The following is a 20,957-nucleotide window of genomic DNA, read 5'->3' as shown; positions in this document are numbered from 1 at the left end:
CTAAATCAACTCTGGGAATGAGTACAAGTGACTGAAGTGACACTTCACCTATAGGGTAAAAATGGCACTATTTGTTGTTTTCTTAAATTGACAGGTCCCCACATGAAACATTTTTAGAAATGGGGTAAGGGTCTGCTGACCCCTGCCTGCTGTTCTGGGGCCAAACCATCAACCCCTCTCTGGGTCAACAACACATTCTCCCCTGGAACCCCCCAATGCAGGGCAAGAAGTGACCAGGTAACCAGCTAGTCCAACCCTCAGGAAACAGATGAGAACAGAAGACACAGAGAACTGCCAAGGCCCAGGAGGGCGGCTGGTCTGCCATGAAGTTCAGATCCTTTTGGGGGGGTGGAGGGACACAAGGTGCTTAACCACTAAGTCACATCCCCAACCCTTTTTATTTCTTATCTAGACACAGGGCCTCACTAAGTTGCTGAGGCTGAATTTGAACTGGGGATCCTCCTGCCTCAACCTCCCAAGCCACTAGGATTACAGGCATGTGTCACCATGGCTGGCTCCCAGATCTTATTCTATTACTGCACTGTGCTTTTTGAGTTACTTTTATAAATCTGCCATTTAATGCACATAACACAAAATGTGCCATCTTGATCACTTGGGTAGCATCAGGCACTTTCACAGGGCTGTTCAAACACCACCCTCCGTCTCCAGAGCTTCCCATCTTCCCAAACAGAATCTCTGTTCCCTGAACACTAGCTCCCACCACCTCCAACAGCCCCTGCGAACCACCATGCTATCTGCTGCATGGGCTCCAGGACTCCCAGCCTGGGATGTACTGAATCAGGTGTCTGTCCCTGAACAGCTTATCCTTCTCAGTGAAGTCCTCAGTTCCACCCTGCCGTGGCATGCCTCTGGATGTTCTGTCTGAGGCTGAATCATGCTCCACAGGGAGAGTGGGCACATTGTATTTCCATTCCTCTGTGGGGGACACTTGGGTGCTTCCTGCGGATGACGCTGCTGCACACACGGTCCCATCTCTTGAGTCTGCTCTTAGGCTTGCAAATGCACCTCAGAAGTGGAATTGCTGGATCATTTGGGGGCTCTACTTTTAGGGAACTAACACACTATAATGGCTGCACCACCGACATTTCCAACAGTGTGCAAGAGTTCTCACTGTTCTACCTCCTCCCACACTCTTATTACCTAGTTTTGGGGCAGCAGCCATCCTACTGGGAGTGAGCTGCACTGGTTTAGACTGGCCCTTACCTCGTGGGTAGTGATGCTGAGTATCCGTTCACCTGCCACTGCCACTTGAACAACTTCTTTGGAGAAAGGTCCATGCAGGTCTTTTCCCCGCTCTGCAGACGGGTGTTCACCACCGTCAAGGAGTGGGGCTTTCCTACGGCATCTGGGCTAACCCACACCAGCTGTGCTGTTGGCAAATGTTTCTCCTGTCCTGTTTGCTGCTTTCCACTTGGGTGGCTGAGCTTTTAATAAATGCAACTTTTTAAAAAAATATTTTTATATGTATGGACCTTTATTTTATTTATTTATTCATATGTGGTGCTGAAAATCCAACCCAGTGCCTCACACATGCTAGGCAAGTGCTCTACCACTGAGGCACGGCCCCAGCCCCTAAATGCAACTTTTAATGTAATGTAACCTGTATATATTTTTTTCTTTTGTTGCCTCCACTGCTAGAACTCAAAATGCCTAATCCAAATAGATTCAACCCTAGACCACAGTCCCTTCAGGGCCAGGCCTCTGTCTGTCCTGGCCCACTCCCCCGCACCCCCAGTGATGAGTACATAGAACTCATCAGAATTTACTAGTCAAATAAACTCTAAGCAGAGACAATTCAGCTTAACATAGACACCAGGTCACCTGAAGCTTTTCCAGAGAGGCGACACAGTAGATCTGAGAAGTGAGATTTAAAGCTGGAAGATTTACTTTTCCAGAGCATCAGGCAGGTCCACTCAGGGGAGCCGCCCCCCGCCCAGCGTGTTAGCAGAGAGCTCCACCTGAAGAACGGCATGGCTGAACGATGGGGAAGGCAAAGGGGCCCCGAGACACCACAGAAGTCACCTCTTCTAAGGCTGGAGAGCCAAGGGAGGAGAGGGGAACTGTCCAAACTCCATGGAGGGGCCTGGGTCAGGCTTGGATCTCTGGGGGCCCTGTCTGCCCACTGGGGAAGAAGGAGGACCTGGGGGCTGGAGAGGAAGGAACTGACATGCAGGGTGAGGTGCTGCCACCATACTCTACCTGCCTGGTGCCCTCTAGCGCCCTCTGGAGGCAGGGCCAGGCAAGGATCCAGCTGGGGAACAGGAGGAGGATGCAGAGCCCTGGCCAGTCACAAAGCTAGGCTTGGGGCTAAGGTGTAGCGGAGAACCAGAACTCCCAGTTCAGTCTGTTAGAACAAACCTCCATGTATCAGGAAAAATCATAAGCCCCAAATCAAAACAACTGCAGAGTCACCCAGAGGCCCTTTCAACATAAAACTAGACAAGCACAGCAACGGCTTTGGAGTGTTGTATGTCTAAGCTGCTGAAGGAAAGTTTTCTGGCCACAGTGAATTACCTTTTTTTTTGAGGAAGACAAGAGAAAAAAACTAAGCCTTCTATCAAGAGAAAAAGATGAATATAAAGGAAAGGATTTAACTTTAAGTAGAGACAGAAAACTAAATTATGGAGGAAATACATCAGTGTGTGCCGGAAACCAGTGTGGACTAGGACCTCTGAAGATGAAAAAAGACAGGCGTGACCGCCCCAGCTGAAGGCCCCCAGCACAAGACAACAGCTCAGGCAGGGAGGCCAGGAGCAGCCGTGGCTCCCGGGCCCGGCCGCCAGGGCACAGCAGGCTGCACCAGCCGCTTATCCAGACCTGATTCCTGGGCCCTCCTGAGGGTCTCAATCTACTGCCTGCCTACGGCTCCTGCAACGACCCACGACACAGAAGCAAAGAGCTTCCATGAAAGGGCAGAAAGCGCTGGCCCTCAGAAAGCTGGCTGCACGACTCGAGGACGCAGAACTCACCCTAGAAGAGTGTGTATGAGCCAGAGTGAGAATGCGAGATGACAGTGTGGCAGGGTTTGTGTGTGACTGTGCAAGTCTATGTGTATCGGTGTGTGGGTATGTGTGTGTCAGTGAGGGTGTGAGGGTGTAAATGTGGTGCGTGATATATGTGAGCACGTGAGACTGTCAGTGTGTCCGTGTGCAAGTGTGTGAGAGACTATGAGAGAGACTATGGGTATGTTGAGCTAGAGTGTATGCTTGGGATACAGTGTGATTGTGTGAGCGTGTGTTTGCCTGTGAGCATGTGAGCATGACGGTGCGTCAGTATGTGTATGCGTGTGTGTGTCACTGTGGGAATTGTATGACTGTGACAGTGTGTCTCTGTCGGCATGCAGGAGTGTGTGAGTGTGTGGATGCATTAGCATGTCAGTATACACGAGTCTGGAGTTTGAGAATGTGAGTGAGTTAGTGTGTATGTGTGTATTTTGAGTATGTGAATGGAAGTACATGTATGTACACCAGTATGTTTTAAGGAGAAAGTGAGTGCATAGAAATGAGTATGAGAGCATCTTTCGGTGCACTGAGAGTATATGAGTGTGTAAATGTATAAAAGTATATGTGCCTGTATTGTGTGTGGCTGTGAGAGTGTGTGTGTGTCTGGTTGCATGAGTGGGATGACATGGATGTGCAAGCATGTGAAAGAATGAGCATAAGAATGACTGGAGGAGTTGTGAGTGTATGGGTGTGACAAACTAGGAATGTGCTAGCGTGTAGGTGAGAATGACTAAATATGTGTGAGTGTGCATATGCATGAAAGAGACTGTGAGTGTGTCTGGAATTGTATAGTATGTGTTATGAGTGTATGTGAGCCTGAATGTGTTTAGGACTGTTTGTGTGAATGTGTGTCAATGTGTGTGTGAATCTGTGCTTGTGAGTGTGTGCTAGTGTTTGTGAGTGCCTGAGTGTGTTTATGTACAAGTGTGTGAGAGTATGCATGCTTATGTGTGAGTCGCTGTGTATTTTTGAGTGTGAATGTGCCTGCATGTGTGTTCACGTGTTTATGTGTTATAACAGTGTGTGTGTGTGTGTGTGTGTGTGTGTGCACGTACATGTGTGCATGCGCAGTTGTTTTGGGATTTTTACGGTACTGGGTTGAACCCAGGATCTCATGCATGCTAAGCAAGTGCTATACCACTGAGCTACATCCCCAGGATTTTTTTAATTTTTACTTTGAGACAGGATCTCACTAAGTTCTTTAGGGCCTCACTAAATTTCTGAGGCTGGCCTTGAAATTGCAATCCTCCTGCCTCACCCTCTCAAGTTGCTAGAATTATGGATGTGAGCTACTGCATCTGTTTTTTGGTTTTTGGTTTTTTTCCCCCATAAATAAAATATCTAATATACCAAAAAAAAGAGAGAGAGAGAGAGAGAGAGAGAGAGAGAGAGAGAGAGAATGGAGGAGAAGAGAGAGAAAGAAAGTCTACAATTAATTTTTTTAAATATTTTTAGTTGTAGATGAACAAGACATCTTTATTTTTTTATGTGGTGCTGAGAACTGAACCCAGTGCCTCACGTGTGCTCTACCACTGAGCCACAACCTCAGCCCTACAATTAATTTTATGATTTTATGAGACTATAACCTTGATACCAAAGCCAAACAAAGGCAAGGAGAAAAGTGAAAATTACAGTCTCACTCATAAGCACAGATTTTAAAAAATATTAGCAAACCAGTAGTCTCTCCCTCTGGTCCACATTCTCCCTTGAATGTGTCTCTGCTTTTCTAAATAAATCTGTCTGTATCTCTTTAAAAAAGAGATATCCCCATCCACCAGGGTGTGAAAAGATCCTGGTGCAAGGGCACCTACCTCAGGGTGCAGACATGGTCTAACACCTGAACACTATCCTTGCAATTTGCCTCATTAGCATCAAACATAGGAAACCCACACCATCTCAAGGAATGTAAAATTACTCAGAAAGAAAAGCTAACAGTAAACACCTATTCATAAAAACAAGTATTAACAAAGAGGAACAGAAGGGAACTTCCTAACCCTCAGCCAGGCGACTGGACACCAAGTCACGACCGACGCACTTCTTAGACTATGAGAGCTAGCATTAATGTTTTATAAAGGTAGCAGTGAAATTATGTAGGGTACCTAGGAGTAAATAACCTTAAACAGCACCTTTAATTATGGGTGTTCATGATGGAAATCATACGTTTTCTGAAAGAAAACAGAGAAAACCAAAACCAAGGGGATACCATTTCACAAAGAAGGCCTGTTTCCCTACAGATGTCGATCATCCCAAACTCAACTGCAGATGGAGCTGCAGTGGACGTGAGGATGCCCACAGGGCTTTGGCCCAAGCAGAGCCACGGTGAGGCGGGGGTGGGGGGTGGGGGGACTTGCCTGTTGGGCACACAGACTTTGTAGAAAGCTGTAATGGTGTCTGAAAGCACACGGGAAAGACAGAGAACCGGGGAACAGAGCCCTCACATATATTCATGGGGTCTCTGGCAGAGGGCAAGCAAGGGACCTGGGGAAAGGACGAACACAGAGCTGGACAACTGCTCCTCCACAGACAGCACTTCCCTCATCCCACTGATGGTACTCATGCAACGTCAAGTCCAAGAAACAGAGAGGAGGAAAAAGAAGAAGCCCTTTCTGACCTCTGGGTAGTAATAAGTTTGTTACTTACAGGCCAGGGCTGGGGCTCAGAGGCAGAGTGCTCACCTAGCATGTGTGAGGCACTGGGTTCCATCCTCAGCACTACATAAAAATAAAATAAAGACATTGTGTTCACCGACAACTAAAAAAATACATATTAAAAAAAGTTTGTTACTTGGGGCTGGGGTGGTGGCTCAGAGATAGAGTGCTTGCCTGGCACGTGTGAGGCCCTGGGTTCAATTCTCAGCACCACATACAAATAAATAAATTAAATAAAGGTCCATCAATGACTAAAAATTTTTTTTAAAAGTTTGTTACTTAACGACACAAAAGAAAACTTTAAGGGGCTCCCACACTTGGCTACATTCAAATTAAGAACTCCTGGTTGCCAAGACACACAGGGGGTTAAAAACACTAGGAGACAGACTGGGGACCGATCCATGGGCAGCACTGTCAGCAGAGGACCAGCAGCCAGTGTCTAAGGCCCATGAAGATGAGGCCACCCTGTGGTAATGGGCAAGAGGACTGAGCAGGTGCCTCAGTAAAGAGGAAGCCCAAACCTCCAACATGAAGGGAATGGAATCAAAGCTATGGCGAGATGCCATCCCACTACTGTCAGATGGGCACAAAGCTAAGAGTCTGACAACCACCCCCAGAGATGGCACAGTATTACTAGTAATTTGTGTGTGTGTGGCACACACACACCATAGTAGTACATAGAGAATAAACTGCAGCCACACATACTACCTCAGACTCATCTTTGAAACTGTGTTGAATGATGAAAAATCCAATTGCAGCTAGGCTCAGAGGTGCAGGCCTGTAATCCCAGATACTCAGGAGACTGAAGCGGAGGGTTAGAATGTCCAAGGCTAGCCTGGGCAACTTAACAAGACCCTGTCTCAAAATAAAAACAGCTGGCCAGGTGTGGAGGTGCATACCTGTAACCCCAGTGGCTGAGTCGCTGAGGCGGAGGATTGCAAATTCAAGGCCAGCCTGGGAAACTTAGGGGGCTCTCAGCAACTTAGGGAGACCCTGTCACAAAAAAACATTTTTTAACAGGGGGCTAAGGACATGGCTCAGTGATTAAGCATCCCTGGGTTAAATACCTGGTACAAATAAAAAAATATGACTAGGGATGTGGCTCAGTGGTAGGATACCTAGTATGGTGGGGGTGGTGGGAATCAAGTTGCAGACTACACCATGAAGGCATTTTGATACGGCTCAAGAAGCAGCAAAACCAATTAATATACTGTTTGTGATTCAAATACAGACTCTCCTGGTTCTGGCAGGATGGAGTGACCCCTTGGCTCTGAACAGTCTCACCTCTGGAAACCAGGTGAATGGACACCCTCTGCCTACGCCTCTCTGTGCTCATTTCCCCCCACCTCAGGGAGCCCCACGCTCTGATTCCAGTCAGCAAAGGCTCATGCCTTCTGCTCCGCCTTCATGCCCTCCCTCACGCAGCACTCTGCACAGGCACCAGACGGTCCCAGAGGCCAACACATCTCCTGTTCCATGATCTGGGGCACGGTGACACTATGCAGGATGAACTCTGAGCCAATGAACTCTTCAGGGCCCAGAGACAATAGGGCGCAGGCACACGCACAGTCCCTTCCTACACAGCCCTGATGTGTCTGGAAGGAAACCTGGGCAAGGTCAGCCCCACCCAGGAAGCACTGTCACACAGGTGGGGGTCACAGCTGCCCTTCCCTAGAGATGGACACAGCAAGGACTGGGGCGTGGTGTTTCGCTGCTCTCCAGGTACTGTTCTCACCATCTGTTCCCACACTCGCTCTCACGGTGCCATTAGTGTACACCAGCTGTCAGTACACTCAGGACTCTCCTGGTGGATACCTGAGAGCTGTAACTAGCTATGCCTAGGAATACGGCTATGGCCAAGGCTCGCCAACTGTTCTTATTAGAAGAATTAAAAGAAAAACAGTTATTTTTTTTTCTCCAAGGGGATGTTTAAGTAAATTAAACATGTTCACAGTCCCATTGTTAAAAACAGAACCAATACCAGATAGAGCTTCTTGTCCCCTCCCAGCTCTCCCTGATCCCTGAGGTAGCCACTGTTACTGATCTGAAGCAGTCCCTCCCATTTTCCCATATATTTACATATATACATATGCTCACTTAAAAATGGCCTGAGGGTGAGGCTCAGCTGTAGAGTGGTAGAGCACTCCTTTAGCAGTGGGAGGCCCTGGGTTCAATCCTCAGCACAACATAAAAATAAACAAAATAAAGATATTTTTTAAAATGGCCTGAGGGTGTTGAGACTGTCACACCAGTCAGGGCTTGCTGTCATGACCTGCTCTCTCCACACCCTGGGAGGCTCTTGGTCAGGTCAGGCTCCTCTACGGCCTCCCTCCCTCCACGCTGGCCTCCCTTCCTTTCATAGCCACATGGGTAGGGGCAGAGTGGTTCAGCCTGCTGTCCTCAATTGAACACAGCAGACTGGGGCGCAGTCATGCTAAAAGCATAATGTTAAAATGTGCCTGTGTTTATATAATTCAAACTGAATTCCTAGCTCTAAGCCCAGCATCACATCTGACGTGGATCTCATTCAGGCATGTGCAAGTCAGCAGCGAGGCCAGCTCATTTTTCAGCCGCCTCTAGTTTGTAATTATTTATTAGATCATGTTTAAGTCCTTCTCTGATGTTTAATGCCACAGTTCCCCACACTCATGGGGTTCCAGCAGACGGGACTCTAAGTGCGGCCTGAACACCACAGGGCACCTCAGTCCTGCTGTCACAGGGCAGGCCAGCACTGCTGTCAGGACCCACGTTGCCCACTTCATCCTCCAACATCACTCCTGCCGCTGACACAAACAGAGCTGTCAGGATCTGGCAGTGGCCACTTTAAGACATGGCTTCAACCAATCCAAAGGGGTGACAGGATAGGCTGAGCTGTGGTCCCCCAAATCCACACGTTGAACCTTGACCCCAAACCCAGGGTGACTGTGTGCAGATGTGGCCTTCTCATCCAGTCTGACTGGTGTCCTCATGAGAAGAGGAGGGACTCTGTGAGGACATGGGGAGACACCGCACACACTCCAAGTAGAGTAGCTTCAGGAGGAGCCAGCCTGCCACACCTGGACCCGGGAGGCCCACGCTCCACCACTACTGTGAGGGCGAGTGCCCACTGCTCACGCAGCCCTCTGTGGAGCCCCACTTGCCGCACAGTGCCCCTCCACAGCCTGGCCACGCAGCCAGTGCAGGCTAGTGCACTCACACTAGCACGGGGCACCCTCCTTTCAGGACCTGGGAAACCCCACAGGGGTTTCCAAGTGTCTTCTCCTGCAGCTCAGGACCATCCCTCTGCCCCTCTCCTGCCCTGCAGGGCAGTCCTGTCCACTCCAGCCACCCAGGTAAGACAGGTTTCATATACTCTTGAGCCAATAAGAAGCAGGTTCTGCTGGGGCACAGAGAACTTAGGACATCAAGGGGAGTCTTCCCACACCCCCCTCCTGACTGCCACCGCCCCTCCAGCAGTCCTCTCCCCTCCAACACAGATGTTTCAAGCAGGTGGAGGGGGAGGAAGGGCACTAGTCTGGAGGAGCCGGCTCTCATGGTAGTCTCCACCTCTGCCTTCCACCTGAACTCTAGCAGCTGGGCAACTCGAACCGACCCATTCCCTGGAGGTCAGCTATCTGCGGTTCAGAGAGAGTGCCTAAGGAAAGAACACTTTGGCAGGGCCCGCCCAAGCCCGGGGCTCAGCCATCCTGGATATGGTACGCTTGTGACCCACTAAACACGGGAGCTTGCAAGGCTGCCCAGCCAGAAGTTCCCCAGTCACAGGAGGCACCCAGCAGGCCATGGCTGGCTCAAATGAAAAAGCTGGGAAGTGAAATACTCAGGGAGGTTAAGAAGCCCCAGCCTGCTCCTGGGCATCTAGAAGGCCACATGTCCAAGAATGCCTGAGAAGGCCCCAAATTCTCACCTCTGACCTTGAGAAGGAAAAGGAGGCCAAGATAGAGTGCACACTGAGCCGTCAGCTGGGCCAAGGAGACCGGCTGCCAGGTACCTAAAGAAGCAGCTGTCCAGCGGCTAGCTGACCACAGAGCTGGCCAACCTTGTGGACACGTAACAGAACACACTTCACAGAATCGGATCAGAGGAGTCACAGGACAACACAACAACTGGCAGCCAACTGCTGGGCGGAGCTGAGGAGCAAGTGTCCTCGCCAAGAGAGTCCTGTCCTGGGGGTCCACCTAGGCCACCCTTGGTGTATGGAAGACCTAGTGTGTGCAGAAGAGGCATGGATGCTGTGTGGCCAAACAGGGTGCATACCAATCATCGACACCCCACCCTCCCTTCCTTGCCCAGCCTCTGATCCTCGAGCTGGGCCCGGCTGACCACCTTGTTCCCTTCCCCTCGCTGGGTTCTGCCAACAGAGGGGCTGCAGGAAGCATCCAGGTTGGGTGGGTGTTCCTTCTCCTGGGCTTTGCTTTCCAGGTGGTGGTGCGTGGATGGCATATGGTGGTCCTAAGATGTCGCTCTGGATGACAGTTCCTCCTTGGCAGCCAGGCCCTCCACCCTCCCAGCACTCAAGTCACTACCGTGCAGACATGCTGCTCCTCGGAACTCTACTCGGCCCTCCAGGGCCTTCTCCTTTAAGGGTCCCTGTCTCTTCCTGGTGGCTTCTCCAAACTCAGCCTTCTGCATGCCTCTGGCCTTAGCAAGCTCCTCCCTCCCTCAGCAGTGGCCCACCTTCCCCCGGTTTTTATATTGCCCTCCCCTGATCAAGCCTCTGTCAAGCTCTCTCCTGGCTAGACCAAACTAACTCAGCCTACGCTGTGCACTGTGATGCTCTCCAGCCACCGCAGTCCCCACAGGAACTCACGGCAGCTAAGCCTGGCCGCCTGACGCGTCCACAGTCTCCAGCATCTCTGCCTTCCCTTCTCTAATTCCTCTTGCTCTTCCAATGTCCAGGCCCTTGCTTCAGTCCCCGGCTTCTCTTCTGCTTCTCCTGCATCTGTAGTGGCCTCACTATATGAGCCGGTCACTACCACCTGTTGGAGGGACATCAGGACCCATCTGATGGCCACCCCATTACCCCTGGAAGCTTCCCCACTGGGGGCTGTGGGAATAGACCACACTGATGACATGAGAAACCCACTTAGCAAAGTGGAAGGCACAGACACATGGGGAAAGTACAGCAGAGCCCAGCTGGACACAGTGGGATGGCAAACCAGACCTGGCTGTGAAGTGGACTTATAAAATGTGCCGGTGAAAAACCAAAGCCTGGGAAGGAAGGGCCCAGTTCCCCTCCCCTCTCTCAGTCTTTCTCCAGGAAGTCTGATTGACCCCATCCCTATCTTTTGGATTGTAAATAACTTCCCCTGGGAGTCTGACTACTCCCCTCTGAAGTGTAAGCACACCTGTGGAGGCTCCAGGCTAGGGGCAGCCAGTTCTTCCCCTTATCCCACTCTGCTTCTGTAAACAGGCTTCCCACTAGAAACCCCATTCACAACCATATAGCAGGTAGACTAGAACATTACGACTCTAGACAGCCTATAAATGTTGTGAGAAACTGTGGATGGGACGTCAGAATTTGGAGTTTTGTCTTCCTCTGGGTCTGCAGGAGTTGTCCTCCTCTCTGAGAGCTGCATGCCCCTTTCGACCAGTCCGCTTCCCCAAACAACAGGGCATTTCTGCTGTGGCCAGGCCAACTGCTCCTGTTGCTTCACAGCAGGGCTGTCTTCGGGGGTGGAGGAGACTTGCCAGCACTGAACTGCCACCCGGTGGTGGGCAAGCCTCTCAACATTCATGACGCTTCGATTCCTTGCCAGTAAAACGGAAATAAAGCCACCTGCTTGATGGCAGAAAGAATTCCTGCCAAGGTGAGATCAGGCACTGGTGCTGTCGTAAAGCAGTGGGCACTGTGCCTGAGTCCAGCACTGATGCCCCAGCTCCCCAGAGGCACTCCATCCTCCCGCCTCAGTCCAGCCTGGGCTGTGGCTCCCCACTTGTCCAAGGCAGCTGGCTCAGTGGGGACAGACTAGAAAGATTCCCAACTGGCTGACCTCCCTGAGCCTCAAGGGTCAGTCAATTCACTTGCTAACCAGACAAGGATATGTGTGTCTCCCAGGCAACCGTAAACCAGGACCGTAAATCATGCAAAGCACGACACTGTCTTGTGCTTAAGCCACCCTGCTTCCTGGGATGTGGGCAAGGGCACCACCGCCACAAAAAGCCAGGCGGCTCTGGGTGTCTCTCTCGCTTACATAAGAACAATGGAGAACATGTTCTTAAATATGTGCCCAAGAGACCACCAACATCCCATCTCAAGTGAGTTTCCAGTCCCTGACCTCCCGACCCTTCCCCGAGGCCAGCCCTAGGAGTGCTCCTGCAAGGAAGGCAGAGGACACCTCCTTGAGAGTCCCATCTGGGGTTCAGAGCTGCCAGGGACAGGAAAACACAAGACCCCCACCAGAACAACCTATTAAACATGCATTTCATTTTAGTTGTAGAAAATAAAAAGAAAAAAAATCAGGTTGAAAATCCATGAGACTACAACAGGTTTTCTTTTTTTAAAAAAAAAAAAAGTCTGTCCTCAGACACACTAGCATTTCCCACAGTCACTCTCGGGAGAGGTAAAACTACAGGAGAGCCATTGTCTCCTTCAATAAAGTATTTCATAACAAGAAAATCCCAAGGGCTGGAGGGGACTCAGGTGTGAGAACAACATCCCATCTCCAGGGTGGCACCCCAGCCAGGCCTCCGCTCCACACCTGCTCTGGCTCCAACCAGCCAGGAGCCCGCAGAAGGTTTCAGCAGAGAGAGGAACAGGAGGAGGGCCTTGCCCAGGCTGAGAAGTCACCTTTCCTCTCATGCCACTTGCTGACCAGGCGTCAGGGCCCAGGCAGCAGGAGGATGAGAGCCATGGAGAGCCAGGGCTCCTGGGCAATGCAGTCTGCCTGCCGCCTGAGGCAGAGCAAATAAGCTGTGGCACCTGCCAGAGGCCGCGGGATATGAAGGCCCAGTTATGCCACCAAGCGTATCTGACTTGCACTACCCCGGCAGGCTTACCTTTTTGTCTTCTTTGCTCCTTCTAACATTTCTATGGGGCCCAAAAATGTTTTGCATTCCAAAGGTCTTCCTGGGCCAGTCCCTCTTCTGGGAGCTCAGTGGGGCCTGCGTGAAGCTGCCTTCCACCCGGTATCGGTCTGCGGGGATCTTGCTCATGGGAGGGGGCAGTGTTCCACAGTTGACGCTGGACCAGCCATCGGTAGAATCTGTGTATGACTCCTGGTCGCTGGCATGCCCACACTGCCACTCCTGGAGCACATGGACCGGGAGCCACCGCTGGCTCAGACCACAGCTAGCACCGACAGCACCCCTCTTAGAAGGAGGGACAGAACTCCGCAAGGAGGCTGGGGGCACCTCCATGTGAGAGGGTGGGCCTAGATGCTTGTTTAAGTCCCAGAACCTGTCCGTCTGGGGACCAGCCTCAAATGGGGAGACCGCCTCAGGGTCACGGCAGAAGGCCCCATTCCAGAGCACACCCCAGGGCTGAGAGCCCCTCCCGCCTGCACCCTCCCACCCAGGGCCACTGCCCGGGCTGTGCCTGCTCGAGCTGGCACCCAGGTCTACCACGAGCACCCGGTTACTCTTCTCTTCCTGGTTGAAATTCCCAATGCCACTGTCACTGTTGCTGCTGGTGCTATTGTTCTGGTGAGCATCAGCGTCCCCGTCCAGGAAAGCCCGGGCCCGCACACCCTCGATTAGCTCGCCCATGTCTCGGTATAAGACAGAGATGAATTGGAGCACGGGAAGTGAGGACGCTGGGAACTCCAAACAGCCACTAGTGTCAGGGTCGGCCGTGCAGGCAAACCCAAACCGCCGCGCAATGCCTTGGTGGACCTTGTGATGAAATAAGTCTGGGTCCACCATGAACACGTGACAGGACGTCCGCAGGGCACCCTCCTCCTCCTGCACCAGGCTCCCGTCATCACTGGTCTGCATGGTCACCAGCCCAAAGAACCGCCTGTCGTCTGGGCACACAGCACTGAAGGCCAGCTTCTCAGCTGGGTACTCAGCCACCACACTGGCCTTGTCTGTGCACAGCTGCACACAGTCCTGCATGACCTTCATCGTCACCAGTGAGTGGATCTTCTGCTCTGCCCGCAGGCGCCGCATGCAACCACGGATGGCCTGCAAGCTGTCGTACTCCAGGTTGGAGCTTGTGGAAGGGAGCTCGATGGAGCCTAAATAGCCCACCACCATGGCCACGTTTAAAATACTCGCATCCAGCCCAAAGTCATCGTGACCCTCTAGTCCTACGCTGAAAACCGAGTCGTCCTTGATGACTTTTGACACTTCCTCCTTGGAAAGCATGCTGGGACGCGGGGCACTCAGTGCCTCGAAGCCTGGGTCCAATCGTGGGGCGGCAGACTCCGACAGGGACCTTTGCTGCAGTTTCAAGGGCTCTGAACCACTTGCACAAAGACTTGGATTTTCAAAAATCATATTGAAAATCCCACCCGACTGCATTTCCTCCACAACTCTCTCTGCCCTGTTGATACCTAATGCCTTAGAGTCAAGTTTGGGCTTCAGCCAACCTTTCCCCTCATAAAGTCCACCCTCCTCATCACTGGAGCAGGACTCCAGGTGGCCGACGCCCTCGCCAACCACCATGCGCAGGACACCAGAGCATTTCCCGATCAACTTCACCACGTCCTCGTGAGAGGCTTTTCTCACGTTGATTTCATTGACAGCAAATATCTGGTCTCCAGCTCGGAGGCCAACGAAGTCGGCGGGGCTGCCCCTCATGACACAGCTGAGCACACAAGGCGCCTGTCCTGAGAGGGTGAACCCGTAGCCGGCTCTGCCACGGGCGACCTCCACACTCCGCACGCGCCTCCCTGGCTCGCCAGCCCTGTACATCCTGAGGCGCTCCCAAGACGGACAGCATGCCGCTAAGCCCGGGGATCCATGCTTCAGGGGTGCTCGAGGCTACCACATTTCCTCTTAAGACAAGGCCCTAGGAGGAAAGAAAACACTCGTTATCAGCAGGCCATCCCCACCACTGAGGAAGAAAGAGTCCACAAGGAAGGCCCGCCCGGCTGCCATGCGGATCCCACAGGAGGGAGCAGCAGAGTTCATGCCGCTGCACCTCAAAGCTGGACTGAGGGCTGGGGTTGTGGCGGTAGAGCGCTTGTCTGGCTGGCGAGGCCCTGGGTTCGATCCTCAGTACCATATAAAAGTAAATAAATAAACAAAATAAAGGTATTGTGCTAACCAAAAAAAAAAAAAAGAACCCTCCCTTCAGCTGTGAAGTGCCTCCCAGGGGTGACCCCTGAGGAGGTTCGGGCAGGACTCCACAGATTAGCCCCACATGTAGGTCGGGATGGAAACAAGCCCCGCTGCACATTCCCAGGAGCCACCGCGGGCCATGTGTGACCAAGGGTGCCCGTTGGGTGGCAGAGATCAGCAGAACAACAGGGCTGTCCTGGGGTCAAGGCACTAAAGATGGCTCCACCCAACATTTGATTTGCTCATGAATCCCCTCAAAGCATTTCCCTCAGGAGACAGGGTCACTTATGTTCTCTCATATCCCACAATCCTCCCACAATTAACTTTTTTGAACAAAGTGTTGTGTGCAGAAAACACATTAGTTTAAAACAACCTCGATTTATAAAGCTACAGAGGACACTCAACAGAAGAGATAAAACAACCACCCAAAACAAGCAAGGAAATGTAATATTAATTTAATTATTCCAGGGCAGGACTTCATCACTCAAAGTACTGCATATCACTGAAAACAGACCTGTGTCAGGGACCCCAGACCACCCAGGGCCAGTGGCCACCAGGACTCCCAGGCCTCAGCACAAAGACACACGCACAGCTATGACTCACTACAGCAAAGGGGCTCCAAGCAAAATCCACAGCAGGAGACGGCATGAGGCGAAGTCCAGGAGCCCAGACGAATGTCCGGAGTCCCCTCCTGGTGGAGCTTGGGGACATGCTTGACTCCAAAGCAAGGAGCTGTGACGGCACATGTGTAAGTGCCAACCAGGGAGCCCAGGAGAGACTCAGTGTCCAGGGCATTCACTGGGGCTGGTCCCCTGGGCACCTCGGAGGGTCCGGGCCAAACCTCCAGACTCCCAGAAGTGGGGCAGGCATCAGCATGAACCTCACCTTCTACATAGACTGCTAAGGTGCAGGGGCCTCTCATCAGTCAGGGTGTAGAGGCCAGCTGGGAGCCAGCCTGCACACGCCTATTCTCAATGTATCTCAGCTGCCAGGAGGACTCTCCACCGCACCAGACCCTTTAAAACCAGCACAGCCAGTGGCTGCGTTGTGAAGCTCCAGAATACAACATGGAACATGACTTAAAAATCTGTTGTTAGAAGAGATTCTTGTGTTTAGGGATAAAGTTTCCAGTATCAGAGTCATAAACAGAAGATGGGAGCCAGCTGAGGGTGGAAGAGCATGATCAGATGCTTTCAGGAGCAGCTTCTGGTGACAATGGACTCTCAGGATGCACCTCTGAACAAAATCATTTTTTGAAATGTATGTGTGAAAAAAGCAATTTATTTACAAATACTGTATTATTTAATACCTAAATGGTGCTAAATTAGTAATTTAAATGTTTGGACTAAGCATTTAACTGATTGGTATTCATCAGTAAGAACATACCTACTGGGGCTGGGGGTGTGGCTCAGTGGCAGAGGACACAGCAGCCACAAGGGCTGAGGTTCCAGCCCCAGGAACAGAAAAAAAGAAAAAGAAGATGGAAGAAGAAATAGAGAAGGTAACAAATTTAGTAAAGTTATCAATAAGTGTGTTGAGGACTCTTTGCTGGATCTTTTAAGGGGTGCAATAGCTGAATAACGTTCCCTAATAGGTCCACATCCTAATGTCCGGTGCCCATGCACATCCCCTCCCATGGCAACGGGATTTGCAGATGCGATCAAGTGAAGGTCTGAGATGGGGGACCCCCCTGATTATTCAACAGGCCCCATGTAATCCCAAGGTCTCCATGAGGGGAGTCAGAGGACCCATCAGAGGACAGGCAGGTGGAGGGATCTCAGGACGGGCCCGGTCAAAGGATGAGGAGCCCAGCCCTGCCCACACTAATTCCAGCCTGGTCGGACTGAGCTGGGACCTGCAGGAGAGCACATCTGTGCTCTTCAGCCACTGGATAAGCTGCGCTGTCTCGGCACCTGAGGGGTGGGAACAGCATACACAGCCTCCTAAAACATCCCAGAATCCAGTCGACCCACAGCAGACACAATACGCCAAGGCCACTGCCGCTCCCAGGGTGACTGCCACACACTCTGTGACCACAGCCTCACCTCACCCAGGGACAGGAGGCCTATTCCTTCTCTACCAGACTACAAGAGTCAATTGAGCAGAGAAGCCATAGGACCTGAAGCACAGGGTGATGTCAGCTTCCCTGGTCCCTCCCCTCAGCCTGGCCTGGTCAGCACAGGTGCTACCAAGCCAGTTTCTCCAACTGGGACCCGTGTCCCGACCACCATCCAGCAATGGTCAAAGCTGCTGACCCTGGCCATCTACCCAACCCCCATAGGGCAACACACAAACACCAGGAAGACATACACCTGTCCCCAGGGACACACCACACACAGAAGACACTGACCATTCCTATGTCCAGCTACCCTGTCCCCTACCATCCCATCTAGCAGCTGGATCCTAACCCCAGGTCCCTGGGCCATCCTGAAGAGCACTATCGAGGCCCCAATCTCAATCCCTACCCAACAGGTCTGTCTGGCCCAGCTAGACCTGACCACTAGGTCATCTTCAGGAGGCCACCAGGAGGATGCCAGGACACAGCAGGACATGGTGCCAAAGGGGATGATTTGGCAGATTCTTAAGTCTCAGGACGGGCCCCAACCAAGGGATGAGGAGGCCACTTCCAGGCCATTTAACTGTCATCGATATTCAATGCCTTCTGCACACTTTTATCCCTTCAGACACAAACACCTGCAGCAGTCAGTCCTCTTAAATCTCCTGGGGACCAGCTCCTTGGCCACACATTCCCAACAGCAGACATGCCACCTACCATACATGGTGTCATATAGCCAGGCCTGGGGCTGCAACATGAAGAACACAGTCCCTTCCTACAAAGACCACTCAGCCCAGACAAGAAACCCTGGAGGCAAGTGACACTTCTGACCCTGAGGGAAGAACCAGCCCACCCCATCTGCTTCTGACCCTTCTGCAGGTCAGCAGAATCCCCATTTCCCCAGGCAGAGCAGCCCAGCCCTTCCCAGCCCCCCACTCCACCCACCCAAGGCCTATCCCTGCCTCCTACCCTCAGGAACCATCTCCACATGGCCCAGGAGTCTCTTCTAAGCTCCAACCCTGGTGCTGCTGCCCCCTTGCTGTCACCTCATCAGGTGTCTACACCAACGCCTTCTGCCAGAAGCACCCTGCCCCTGCTGGGGCCCTGCCTTGCAGCCCACCCCGCCCAGATGGCTGCCTCCTCTCTCGGGAAGCCTCCCACCTCTGGACCTGTCCTCTGCTCATGGCCACACACTCTGTGACCACAGCCTCACTCCACTCGTGCTTTCCTGTGACCACCAGGAAACCTAGGGTCCTAGGGTCCCCCACTGACCCTTTCACTTCTCCCACTCTAAGGCCCCCTTCACCCAATCCAGCATCCCAGGTATCAGCTAGGAACACTGCTACCCACCCCATGTCCCTCACACCCACCCAGACACCCCACCCTGTAGGAACTGACCATGGCTTTTCCCAGTCCTGCACTGAGCAGATATTGCTGTGGGGCATCTGGCCAGTGGGCCCTAGGTTCCCTCTGAAGTCACTCTCTCACCCCATCAGCCTTATGGCCTTTCTCTGTTCTCCTCACAGCAACATGAACCCTGTCCAACCTCCTAAATGTAGTCTCCCTGCCCTTCCCATGCCACCTGCCGCCACCTCTTCCCCGTCTTACTGCTGCTCCTGCTCTGGTGGGCTTCTAGCATGGGGCCCAGCTCTCCCATCACTTGGGGGGTCTTGGCACCCAAGGCCAGTTCTCCCTCAGCGTATCTCCCGCCAGCACACAGCACAAATAAGTCCAAATGCTCCCTCCCTGGTGTTCCCATGGATGATGGTCATCTTCCCAGAGAGAGGAAGGCACCAGGCCCTGGGAAGTCCCAGAGAGCACTCCCCAGCCTAAACACACGCAGATGCAAGAGGACACAGCCTCCAGAAGAGGCCATCCTGGGCTGAGGATGTAGCTCGAAGGTAAATGACTTGCCTGGCATGCATGAGGTCCTGAGTTCAACTCCCACTACAGAGAGAGAGAGAGAGAGAGAGAGAGAGAGAGAGAGAAAGTAAGTATTGCTGGACACAGTGGCACATACCTGGAATCCCAGCAACTTAGGAGGTGAATTCAAAGCCAGCCTTAGCAATTTAGCAAGGCCCTAAGCAACTTAGTGAGGCCCTGTCTCAAAGTTAAAAATAAAAAGGGCTGGGGATGTGGCTCAGTGGCAGAGCACTCCTGGGTTCAGTCCCCAGGACCAAAACAAAAACGCCAAGAGGCCTCCAGACAAGGAGCTGACGCAGCAGAGACTACCTGATCCAAACACAGGGCAGGAAAGTCACGAGCACACACAGGCTGCGGTGCAGCTCAGGAGGTGAGGCGCTTGCTTTGCACACACAAGGCCCGGGTTCAACCACCAGCACCACAATATTAAAAAAAAGGCACAGCCCAGAGCCAGGAGTGGGGGACATTACAGAGAGACAGGAGACCAAGGGGATCAACCTGGGAGTTCCTGGGAAGGAAGGCATCTGTTCACCTAGAAAAGCGGTCAGAGGGCTCCCCAAACTGGGAAGGGAGGTGTGGGCTGTCTGATTTAAATTGAGGTTATGTGCTGAATACAGAATTCTCCCTGGGAACCTGGCAGCAGCCAAAATTAAAGCCAGTTTTTAGCATTTGGTAGGATATTTGGCCTCATTTGACTTAGAGAGAGAGAGAGAGAGAGAGAGAGAGAGAGAGAGAGAGAGAGAGAGAGAGAGCGCGCGCTGAGAGAAAGAAAAACCCGAAAAGTGGTGGAGGAATCTTGAGGCCACAAGATCCACCTCCTGTACCGACTTCCTTAATCCATTCACTAGTTTCTCCCTATTTTCTTGGAATTCATTGATCATTTTCATAACCATTCTTTTGAATTCTGCTATGGTTCAGATGAGGTGTCCCCCAAAGCTCACAAGTGAGACAATGCAAGAAGGTGTGGAGGAAAAACAATTGGGTAATCCCAATCAGTGAATGAAACCCCTTCCCCACCCTGCAATGCAAGGATACAGGCCACTGCATTAAGGCCCCAGGGACAGAAGAGCAGCACAAGCCACCAGTTCTGCCAAGCCTCCAGCAACAGGATGCTCCTGAGGAACAGGGCTACGTGGCTGCGGAGATCAGTTGGGGGCCACTGACCACTGAACTTATGAACAATGATCAGTGGTTGCCCAATAACACCTGCCTGACTAGTTGCTCCAAAAATTAACAGCCTACCTCCCAGCACTATGAACAGGCAGGACTGCCTATATCCAGAGAGCCAAGTGCAAAAGTCCCACAAACAGACCTTCTAAGAGGGCACAAGTCACCTGAGAACACGCAGGCCAGGCCCCAGCAGAGGCCACCTGTGAGGTGCCAAGGCTCTGCTGGGTGACAACAAAGGATGAAGCACTGGGTAGGGAATTTCAGCAGGAACACACCCCGCACATCCCCAAGCACCAGGTCCAGCCCACACTTCCCCAGGCACCTCACACCTAGACCCCCTGGGTAAGTAGTGCAGATGTTCCAGCTAGGTCCCAGGCCTCCAACCTCCAGCAGCTCCTGAAGGCAGGGCAGCCGGACACGCAGCTTTTCCACCCCTGCCTCAGTGCAATGCCCACCTCTAGCTGGGAAGCTCCCGACTCACCTCTCGTGTCTGCACCTGTCCTGCTCAGACTGCTGAGACAGTGAACGGACTTGATCTCGTCCTGGAGCTCCCACTGATGCCACTGTCTTAATCATCCACACTGAACCGTGCTGGCCCTGAGGGCACAGGGCTGGGGTCTGCCGCAGCTTGACCACACCCTGTCCCATGCCCCTCACCAAGGGTCAGCAGATGAAGCAGAAGCAATTCTTCAACTAGGTTACAGCCCCTCCTTTAGCAGCCACAGACAGGTGCCCACACACACTGTCTCCAGGACAGTCTTCCTATTGATTTCTGATCACACCAACCGATCTCAAGGTAGCTCAGTCAAGGGGTGCAACTCTAAGAACCTGATCAGCACCCACAGTGCTGCTGAGCTCCCAGTTCCCCAGCATGCCCATGGGGCCTAGATGCTCCAGGGAAGGAAAGTACCACCT

The 20,957-nt window shown here is 52.3% G+C and overlaps 1 protein-coding gene across 5 annotated transcripts in view; it reads right to left on the bottom strand.

Annotated features, from left to right (window-relative positions):
* Rgs12 (regulator of G protein signaling 12) overlaps window positions 1-20,957 on the bottom strand; it is a 108,320-nt gene that overhangs the window by 73,332 nt on the left and 14,031 nt on the right. For 4 of the 5 annotated variants that reach the window (XM_078020923.1, XM_078020924.1, XM_040292736.2 and 1 more), the window contains exon 2: window positions 12,668-14,621. The exons of the other annotated variant lie outside the window; for it this stretch is intronic. In XM_078020923.1, coding sequence (XP_077877049.1) covers window positions 12,668-14,524 — 1,857 coding nt within the window. In that variant the 5' untranslated portion in view covers window positions 14,525-14,621. The remainder of the gene's footprint in view (window positions 1-12,667; window positions 14,622-20,957) is intronic. 5 annotated transcript variants of the gene reach the window in all.

This window comes from Ictidomys tridecemlineatus, chromosome 9, assembly GCF_052094955.1.
Source record: "Ictidomys tridecemlineatus isolate mIctTri1 chromosome 9, mIctTri1.hap1, whole genome shotgun sequence".
NCBI lineage: Eukaryota > Metazoa > Chordata > Mammalia > Rodentia > Sciuridae > Ictidomys > Ictidomys tridecemlineatus.
This window is presented reverse-complemented; position numbering and strand designations above follow the sequence as displayed.